Genomic DNA, 11311 nt, shown 5'->3' with positions numbered 1-11311 from the left:
CTGTTTATCAGTGAGTGACATTGAATGAATGTAGTGTAAAGTGGTCAGTATGACTACAAAAACACTATAAATTCAGTTCAGTTGCATTACCAAAGCAGACGCATAACAAATTGGTAATGTGAAAAAAAAAAAATGTTTTTTCGTGTTTTGCTCACAGGAGATGAAATGTATATCTTCTGCACAATCTTTTTCATGTTCTTGATGTTGCATGACTTGTGATGTCTTTTTTGCCACATAAAAGGGCTATGTACAGCTTGTTATAAGTGAACAGTTAGGGTGGGGTACTGGGGTTATTTTTTTTACCGTGAAGCTTCTGCATCTGTGCAGATTCAGCCCGTGCGTCAGCTGTTTCGGTGCGTAAACTAGAGGGGAGGAATTGTTAAGGATTCTGTTTGAACTTTTCCTCGTCTCGGGTCAGGGACATAATCGCACGTATCGTCGCACCGATGTTCGCAGAGCACTCCTATCTCCCCTCTACCACTTCAGCACCTCAGACTGCCTGATCCAGGATCAGCAGCAGCTCCTCTCCCCTCTCTTCTTATAAGCAGCGCTCCGCCGCGCAGCGCTCCAGCCGCGCTCTTCCCAGTTCAGGATGGACTTCTATCGGTCTCCTTCTGCGCATCTTTGTCTCAGACTGTAGTTTTGCGTGAGTTCCCGCAGGAGGGAGCGAGCACTGGTCTTTGCTCTTCTTTGCTCCGCTCAGTTTTTCACTGAACAGCCACGGCACAATCATCAGCTGTTCAGAAATGGGAATGTATTTGCATCTGCTGCTTTTGCAGTGTTGTTTTGTCTCGAATTTTGTGTGCAACGCCGTCGCTTTCGCGGAGGAGCCCGCCGGAGGGAGGTCGGACGGGTACTGCGGGCGGATCCTTCGGGCGCAGATGCAGGGGACCCGGCGGGAAGGGCACCATGAGTTCAGGCTCAGGATGGAGGGGGACCCGGAGACCTACCTGCCGGGCAGCACTTACAGAGGTAGATTTTCACTTTCTTCTCAGAGTCGGAGCGAAGTCAGTGCGCAGATCTGCATCCGATTTAACAAATGGATGTTTACCAAGTTGAAAACAGAGCACTTCTTCTCAACATCTTTTATTTACAGAGCAATGCTCAGTCACTCTGTCTTTAACAATGTTTTTTATAAGCGGAAACTGCAGCCGCAGGGGATCCAATTTCCATAGCAAGTCTTCCTCAGCCTCCTGCTGGGAGGATACTGGTTTGATAAGGCTACTTAGTGTTATAATGTGTGGCCTATATTCACTTCCTTCTCTCTTCCTGCCAGAAAGTGGGCGCTCTCATATAACAGCATGCAGATACAGGCTCGGAGACACACACAGACAGATCTGGATCCAATTAAGTTGACAAAACAAATTTAAAGTTCCTATCCGGCCAGATGTGTTTGGCCACAATGAAACCGGGTAACCTTCTTCTCACAATGACTTCAGATGAGGTCAGAAGAAAACCTTAAAAAGTTTAAAACCACCAAAACAATACATTTGTAAAGGAAGTCACAAAAAGACTGAAATTAACGTCATGTCAAGTTTGCGTTTTGTCACCATTTGGGATTCTCTGGCAGCTTTTACATCCCACAGTGCTCGTTTCTTTTTCTTTTTTCTTTTTTTTTCTTTTTTTGCGAACTGAGAATAAAATGTCAGAAATAGAAAATTAATGCACTGAGCCTGATTTTTGTTATATTTTTTATGAACCCATCCGATTATGCTATTCGTTGTTGTTTGTACCTGGTACAAAATCCAACAGGGAATTGATACTATATATTTGGTATTTTTTACCCCTAAACCTTTCCCTAGTTTCACACATTATAAACACAAACTTACTTTAGCTTGAACAGGATTTTCTGTGATAGACCAACACAAGGTAGTATATATAATTGTGAAATGGAAAGAAAAAGATGCATAGAAAAATAATCTAAAACGTTTGAAGTGTGTTTGTATTTGTTCTCGTGCCAATACTTTTGTACAACCACATTCTTACCTCAACACGTCTTTTGGAATAGACTATATCTAAAATTGCAAATTTAATCCATTCTTCTTCAAAAACGGCTCAAGATTAGGATTTGATTAGATGGAGATAATCCATGAAAAGCAATGTTCAAGTCTTTCCACACACGCAAAAGTTTTTGCGTCTGGACTCTAAAACTTAGACATACTTTATAGCTGTAGGCTTAAGATTGTTGCCCAACTGGAAGCTGAACCTCCACCTGAGTCTGAAGTGTTTTGCAAAATGTACAAGGATTAGCCTGTATTTAGCTCCGACTTCCCTCCCAACAACTCGCCCATCTATCCAGTTTCTGCAAAAAATAGCATTTCAACAACATGATGTTGCCATTTTGGTAAATGTCATCATTGTCTATAATGATTGCGTATACAGAGTCATACATGGCTGTTTGACTAATTGGGAATCGGAGGTAAAAATTAATGAATTCTTTCAGTATCAGCTTTCTCCTAGTGTTCTATGAAGACCAGATTTGTAAAGTATACAACTAATAGACATCCTGTCAACACATATTATTATATGCACATCTCCTCCAGAGTCACTACAAGCATCTTGACTACTTTCCCAAGTTAATACTCTTATATCCTGGCCTATCAGTTTAAGTGGATGGCCATGTCTTGGAAGTTTCCAGTTGTGCAAGCCTCTTTGCATCCTTGGATGGTGGATTTAAACAGCGATCTGTGAGATATTCAAACCTTAGATATCCCTGACCAGTCTGGTGTTTTCCTTGCTCTTCATAACGCAGTTTGTTCACTTAAGTTCTCTAACAATTCGCTGAGGCCTTCACAGAACAGCTGAACTCTTATTGAGTCCACACACAGATGGACTCAAATGACTAATTAGGTGAGTTCAGATGGCAGATTTTATTTGTTGGCATCCAAGTATAGCTGGCTAAATAAAAATTCAAGCCACTATTTTCAGACATTTTTTAAGTACAGTTTTGAAAGCCATGGACAATTTTCTGTTTATAACATATAATCACAATAAAATATGCAGACGCTTAGGGTGGCAAAATGTGAAAAAGTGTGAGCAGTGTGAATACATTTGCAACAAAAGGAAGGTGTTAAGGGCCGTGCTTGCAAATGCAATCACAAATATAAATATTTTCACATAATTAACCTACATTTTAAGACTAATATGTTTCTAATTGGCACAATAATAAATGTAACTTGTAGTTTAAAGTGTTCTGTTTTGGTATCAATGTTTATTATTGTCACTTAGCTTAAAACTGAAACATAACATTTCTCAAATGATACCATTTCACAATTACAACCACAATGATATCGTGCACTTTGACGCAAACCACTGTATGTTGTTTGTTACCATTGTGAGTTATTGGCAGCAAACGGAATTCAAACAAAAAAACCCAAAACAAAAACAAACAAAAAAATAAATATTTAAATCATTTAAAAGCAAAAATACAAAAAGAGTGTCTGTAATGTCTAATTTGATTTATTCCGATGTGTTACTCTAGTATAAAATAAAAGTCTAAGGTATAAAACGTTGTAACTCACGTTCATGTTCAATAAATTACAGTGTTATTGAAAACTTCATTTAGTTCAGTAACTCAGTTCACGGAATGGGACACATTATATAGATTCATTTTATTTTGATGCTTCAGGACTGATAACTCTTTAGGTGACACGTCTAGGCACATTTGGGCATGCATGTTTATGTAGTAAGAACTGGTGAGAACTGATGCTGCTTCAGTTTCTTCAAGGTGTATCTTATTTCTCAGAGGACCAAGTACTGCTTGAATAATGAAATAACAACCAAGGGATAGGGATAAAGGAAGGCTAGGAAGTGTGATTCAGCTGTAGTCTCTTTTTTTTCTCTCTCCAGTTTGAGCTGCTGAGCTGCTGTTTACAGTCTTCACTCTTCCACGTCATGCACACAGTCCCGATAAACCTTCTGTCATGATTATCTGCAGTAACCCTGGGTATCACAGAGAAACCATGATGTGAAAATCTAAAGCCTGTTTAACACCCTGATTCTCTGTGCAGTTGATATATACTCACGGAAGCTCTTGCCTTCCTCACAGTGGTGCTTCTGGCGAGCAGCCCCGCTTATTTCAGAGGCTTCACACTCATCGCGCTGAAGGAGGGCAGAGAGGGCACCACAGACGACGACTACGCCGGCCAGTTTCAGGTAAGCCTGAGAAGGTGTGGAGAAGAATCTCTGCATATTGAATGTGCTTTGTGTTCTGCGGGAACATTTCCCAAGAAAAGGAGCTCATTTGCAAGCTTTAGTGCACCTTGCGATCGACGAGGCGGCGCCCTGCTGTTCTCTGATGTGGAGCGTAAAGGAGATGTTTCTGACAGATACCGGGTAGGTGTTGAGCCAGAAAGGAAAAGAGGATCCCTTCCTGTCTTTGGTTCCACCCTTCCAGGGTGCTGCAAACATGTCACACGGTTCCTGCGAAGTACCAGATATTTCCTCTAGAGGAAGAATAAGGTGACAAAAGGATTGAGGGGGAAAAAAAATGCACGTGGGAACAGAGATAAGAGATAAAGAGTAAAAAAAAAAAATGTTTGTTTCAGTAGTAACACAGCTCCCACTGAGCAGTAGAGAGCTCCAGAGGAGAGAGCCAGACTTTCTCAATTACCTCAACAGTAACAAACATCTGTGTTTCCACGCACCGATTCTTACCAGACTCACAGCAAACAACAAGAAATGGTTTTCCTGTTAGAAGCAGTTCAAAATACCCATTTCTAAACATTTCAGCTTCTGACCCACAAAATAACAGTGGGAACCTTTTGATCCAGATTATTGATCGAGAACACCACTGAGTCAATTAAAACAGGGTACAATGACGACACGTACACTCTGTCAATATGGTGCTTTGTTCAACTTTTCGAATATTTATAACATAAAAACGCTTGGTTGTCATAGCACCTTTCTTATTCCCACTGTCTAATTCCAAATTGTAATTTCCCTTAACAGTGGTCCACCAACTCGAGTGACAGTTACCCCCTTTAGTTCAAGGTTTTAAAACACTGCCATATTAACAACCATTATTAAACAGTATTTTAACAAAGTTCTGACCTTTTCCAGTTTGTCTATTGGCAAAATAATTATTTGCAACAAGATCAAATAAATTCTCAGTTGCCAGTAGTGACATTTTATAATGTTCTTGCAATAGCCACTGTTACCAGCAGCCGATACACATTAACAATAGCCTGATCTGGATTTTTTTAGATACTTGGTGAAATACCCAGATATTGACAAAATGATGTTCAGGAACTTTAATAAAGGTTTGCAAGCCATGCATGAAACTAATGTGATTGCTGAAAACTGGTTGTTAGTGGATGGATGTCTTCAGATTTTGTGGCTGACTAAATCATTGGCAGGAAGCCTTCAACAGCTTTGGATCTACCAGTAGATGCTACCAATACTGATCATTAAGATTTACCAAGATTGGACCCGATTCAGTACTTGGGATTAGACAGGACATCTCTAATAGTGAAAATCCTATAGAGTTTGTTAGTTCATTGGCTGTTAGTTCAGCCAATGAACTAGCACTCAATAACAATCATTATTACTTGAGTGGCTCATTAGAGGGTTATGCACTGAAAATAGGAACCTGGTAGATGTTTCCAGTCAGAGTTCATGCTGAAATAAAAGTGAGACAACTTAAAATTTCCCCAAAATATTGCAGCTTAAGTGAAAGCTTTTAAATTAATTTTCAGACTAGCTTGAAATGATTACCCGTAATCTTTTCATTTGAGAAGTTCTGGCCACATCCTACAGGTAAATAAAAAAAAAGTTTGTCTAAACCACAATCACATTTTTGGTAGAGGTTGGAATTGGCCTTGTTAACATTAGCAATTTTGTACAGTGGTGGGAGAGTCAAGAACAGTCAAGAATATGTCTGCGTGTAAGAACTGCTAACACCTCTGCTTGTGTTAGCAGTTGTTCCGTCTTTATTGGTGTGTTGTTTGTCTGACTGTTGCTGTGTTCTGAGAAATAAATTGATGGCATTGGTTTAAACATTTGTTTGCAAAGAGCCGCAGGTAAAAGCTGTGGCGTGTGCCAAATGAAAACTTCAGCTAGTAAGACGTACGAAATGTATCTCTGTAGAATTCACTGAACAGAATCTACTAATATCTTTGCACAATTGAGGGTGGTTTTGAGCAAAAACAGGATAATATCGCAATGCAGAATTACATTCTCTTAGTGTTTTTTCTTGTTCATCTAGAAAACCCGTGGCTGAGCAAATTGTACATTATGAAGACACAATGCTGACAACATATATGTATGTTTATCTCAATATTACTCTACTAATGTTAGAGATTTAAGGACTGGTCAACTTGTGTATTCTGTGGAAATTTATTGTTTTATGTGCACTGCCTTATGATGAATACAGTACAGCATACCAGCAGCCACGAACGGGACAAAGTAGGTAGGAAAATAGATACAATAATTCATGAATTGGACGTTGACAAGTGAAGGAAATTCATAACTTTCTGCCATTATGCTGTAAAACAGACCTTCATGTTGTGGCCTACAGGCACTTCTCAGGAAGAGTGGAGATATCTCTATGGAAATATACTAGATGGTTGCTCCATATGTTCATCATATGAGGTTTGCTACCATGGTGTCAACCTAGATTGCGCTCTTTTTTCCAAGTTTATTCATGCAGCCAATGTCTTTCTCAAATCCACCATAAGGTCACAGGGTAGCAGGTCCAGTTTTCCATCAACATTCTTCCGCTTGTTGTTGGGGAAATCTAGGATCTTCCTGAGTTATATAGCCCCTCCAGTGAGTTCTAAGAGTACCATAAGATCTCTTCCCAATGAGATGTGCCTGGAAAAAAAAAAAAAAAAACGTCCAGATTGAGGCACTCCTTGTCAGATCCTGATCAGATGCCCAAACTACTTCAACCTACTTCTTTAATTATAGAGGAGCAGCAGCTCCCAAGCATGAGAGAGCACCTCTAATTATTTCTGTAACAGAGCTTGTCCACTCTAGAGAGGATCAAATATCAGCTGTTGGCATGTGGGGTCTTGTGCTTTTGGTCATGATCCATTCATGACCACAGGTGACAGACCTGTAAATCAAAAGTTTCATTTTACCGCTCAGTTTTTTTTTACTTGCTTTACTGCAGACAAGACACCAAGATACTTGAACTCCTCAGCTTGAGGCAGAGACTGAACCCTGACCTGGGGGGAGCAGGCATCGATAAAATCAATCACCAAATTGCACTTCTTTCATTGCAAAAACGTTACAAAACTAACTTGTCATCCTAACTGTGGTCAACTCTCACTCATACTACGATACCCTTCTGCAGTCTTGACATATTTGGCTCCATCCTTTACAATATTTGGTTATTGGGGTTCTCATTTGCACCAACCAATGAGAACACTGCATATCCAGTAAAAACGTATTCCTTGGAAATCCCTCCATGTTCTTATTCATTAGTTCTGCACCCTGATCTCTTGATTTACGGGTAAATATGCATTCCTCCCCGGAAACCCAGGGTTTTATTTCACTGACATGCTCTAAATTAGTCTTCCCAGATTAAAAATGTTGTTGTTGCAGCTCCGATGATCTAAATACCTCTCCCTGTCTACATCATCACAATTATGTTTTACAATCATTTACAACATTTGTATTTACAAAGCCATTTAGTCTAGTGTAGATCTTTCCCATTTAGTCTTTGTGAAACCTTTTGTTTCCTGTTGTCAATGATAATAATCCTTTAATAATCTTTTTTCAAGAAATTAAAACTAAACACTAAAAAAATAGGTTGTTCTCTCCTTCTTAATGCTTTGTTTATATTTGATTAAACTTCTAGTGTTCAACATTGATTTATAGTCATTTTTATATTTTGTCATTCACTTGCACCTTTTTATTTTTGTACAAAGTTTTACAAATCTGGCTTTGGTCACATCATAAAAAGCAGAATTTCCAGATCTGTTTACAAACTCATTTTACCCGCAGTTCATTTTTTTTAAATTCAGTTATACATATTTTTCTACAAATCATAAATAGTTGCCTTGGGATAATAACATGACATGGGGAAAAAGAGGACATCATTTAAAAACAGGAACACAAATACAGACAGTTTAATCTAAATGTTTGCTTATGTTACGATTCTGACATACAGTATTTGTTACAACCCCTGGTAAAAAAAACAAAAACTGTAAAGGTTTAAAAAATATTTTTTAGTGGAGTGAACCAGTTTCACAGAAAAAAAACCTGCTAATCAGGAATTGCAAATCTTTATCGCCATTATGTGTTACCATAATTGAATTTTGGTGAGACACCAGCTCAGAGTGTATGGAAGACTAACTCTGACATAATCAAAAATAAATGTATAAATAAATACATGAATAAATACATCCTCAATAAACATGTAAGCATGAAATAAATGCAGAAAAATACAGCAAATAAATAAATGTAAGCAGGACGCCTCAGGTCCTGTTCCTGCCTCAGAGCATCCGGTGGACAGCGCAGCTCCTGCTCTCGTCAATGGGGGTCCTGTGGACACCTCAGCTCCAGTCTGTGCTCCAGAATTCATCGAGAAGGGGGTCCATGTGGGTTCCATCCAGGTGGATCCACCTTCAAACTGTATACCTGAGCTCGTTGAAGAGGGGGTCCAGGTGGATCACTGTTTGCCCAATATTAGGGTGACCAAACGTCCGTATTTCCCGGGACATGTCCGTATTTCACGTCCTGTCCCGGGCGTCCCGTTTTTTTTTTTAGAAAGTGAGGAAATGTCCTGTTTTTTTAAATTACCTTCATTGGACCATTAAATTGACAGGCACTAGGGCACTGCGCATGGCGCTGCGTGTGACGTAATCCCTGAGCCGCGTCAGTGCGGGCAGCCCTGTTCTTAATCAGAAGATAGATAGCGTGGCTGTCAGTACGCCAACAACATGCCGAAGCGCAAATGTATGTTTACCGACAATTTATAAAAGAGTTTCCCCGCTTTCAGACCGGGTCGAGACAAATGGGAGGCCTTTATTGTGCTATTCATTCATTACAGGAATTGTTAATAATTTTTTAATAAATACATTTTGAATAAAATTATCATTTGTTATTGGAGTTATTGCTGTTGACTTTTACTGAAAAGCATTTTTAATAAACCAACTGTAAATATCATGTTATTGTAGGATTACGTAGGCCTATGTTAAGTGAGTGCATGCCACAGACATCTCTATGCATGGGAACAGAGATCCCCCCCCCCCCCCCCCCCCCCCCGCTCCAAGGTGTCCTGGTTTTCCCAAATGAAAATATGGTCACCCTACCCAATATGAGGATGATCACATCTGTTTAAACTTAATTCATGCAGCAGAGTCAAGTGCAGAGTTCGAGCCTGGTGCATCCTGTGGCGCACATAAAACAAGCGGAAGTGAGATCAACTAGGCTGAAAATAGTGGTAAAACCCGAATGTTGACTGCTGCTCCAAGTGAATGGAGCCATGTCATCTGTTGCAAACCTGTCCATGTAATGACTGAGTTGATCATCCTGTTGTGCCAGTTCGTACGTGACAAAAAGCGGGCATCAATTCGGGACGTAACGGACTACGTTACCCATGATGCAATGTGGTCAAAATGGCCACCAACTCATGTGGTCAAAATGGCCACCAACTCCCATCATGCAATGTGGTCAAAATGGCCACCAACTCCCATCACGCAACACGGCAAAATGGCCGCCGATCAAGATAAGGTTGCTATGGTGATGGCTATAAAAGCCGATCACACACGACAATCTTCCTTCTTCCCTGGCTTTTAGCCAACCCGAGAAGACACACACACAGCTGTCTCCGTTGGGGTGATTCCACGCCACGTGTTCGATTGCTCGCTGGACCGAGATTTTTCGACGCAACGGTTATTCCCTGCTTTTTATAACAGGAGGTCGACTTAAATAAGTACTTTTAAATTCCCTCTGATCAAAAGACTGAGAGACGCCGGATCTCCCAGTGATCGAAGAGGACCCCGCTTTGTCTGGCCAACAAAGCGACTGTGAACTCGGAGGAAGAAACGAAGGAGCTTTTTCCCCGTCCCGCTGCAGCCTGCGGACATCTGCGCTCGTCAAGGCGCGTCCAGAAAGCCGCTACTCGGAGCGCTCCGGACCAGCCCCGAGGCACCTCAAAGTAACGGGGTCTCCCCTTTTATTTCTGTCTCACCAACAGGGTGTTTAGAAGTGCCTGGGCAGGCGGTAGAACTTTGTAGGTGTTGGTTAATGCTTTTATTCCACGACGAAGTTGGAATTATTTTGCTGAACATTTTCTTTGTATGTGCATGCATTTTACAATTGATTTGCTGTGCTGATTTGTGATCCATCAAGAACCCCGCCGTGGGTTACCGCTTTATTTCTTTTCATCTTTTTCCCTGCTTTCCCCCCTCTCTCTTTTCGCGTCTTCTTATCAATTTAATCTTTTTGTCCGAGCTCAAGTCGCGGGCTTTGCTTTAAACTCCCAGTTAGCTGCGCCCCTCGAAGCGAGGCATTATCCCATCAGCGTAAGCGTGGTTACATCATTAGGACCTCCCCTCATACGTCATCGTAGCAGCCATCTTGGGAGGGTGACGTGTATCTGAACTGTAGGTAGCTTAGCTGAACTAGCTTTTGTGTAAGACATCAAAGCGTCCAGTGAGATTCCCGAAGCTGTTCTGTCTGTCAATGCTGATACGTGAAATGCCGGTGTTTCGAGGGCGGTGTTAAACAACTTTGAGTTAAGTTAAGATCTGCTAACCGCTCATTTTAATCCATTGTTTATTTTTGTTTTGTTCTTTATTTCCACATATATATTTTGCATGTTTTAGTTTAGTAATGAGTAAGAATTCCAAAGTTGTTTGAATCAGAGAATTACTGTAACAGGGAATTGCTTTTGGTTCAATAAAACCAACCACTGCGGAATAGACATTGTTTTGTGTTCAATTCAATTCACAGTTGCCTGGGTATTCAGAAATCAGAGCTAACCTCCTTTGGAGTTAACATCTGATATTAATACAGAGACAATATCATTGGATGGTGATAAGGAATAAGGATTTAAACTCTAATTGCAGTTACATTGGGGTTCTCACAGCCTGCTGGATAAACCTGGTCGGTTAACAGTCCGACCTGATCATTTATTCCAGCATAAATGAGTTCATAACAGCAAATTAACTAATACATTAGTGGTATAAATACTTATAAGCTTATAGCTAACATCACCACCATTTGAACTATATTTGTTATAGCGGAATTTTGAGTTGAATGATTTATTATTTAAATTATAATACCAAATTATAATTAATAATAATAATAAGCATATTCAACCAGCTTATGGCATAACAATCCTTATAATAGGCAAATA

The 11311-nt window shown here is 40.2% G+C and overlaps 1 protein-coding gene across 1 annotated transcript in view; it reads left to right on the top strand.

Annotated features, from left to right (window-relative positions):
• Window positions 1-417: 417 nt before the first annotated feature.
• Window positions 418-11311, top strand: part of LOC118556317 (spondin-1-like) — a gene marked incomplete at its 3' end in the record, with an annotated part of 54345 nt that continues 43451 nt past the window's right edge. The window contains exons 1-2 of the mRNA XM_036131452.1: window positions 418-972; window positions 4049-4155. Of these exons, the coding sequence (XP_035987345.1) occupies window positions 747-972; window positions 4049-4155 (333 nt within the window). The remainder of the gene's footprint in view (window positions 973-4048; window positions 4156-11311) is intronic.

The sequence above is a fragment of the Fundulus heteroclitus genome, unplaced genomic scaffold, assembly GCF_011125445.2.
Source record: "Fundulus heteroclitus isolate FHET01 unplaced genomic scaffold, MU-UCD_Fhet_4.1 scaffold_438, whole genome shotgun sequence".
Lineage (NCBI taxonomy): Eukaryota > Metazoa > Chordata > Actinopteri > Cyprinodontiformes > Fundulidae > Fundulus > Fundulus heteroclitus.
The sequence above is the reverse complement of the archived record's forward strand: the minus strand, read 5'-3'. Positions and strand labels throughout refer to the sequence as shown.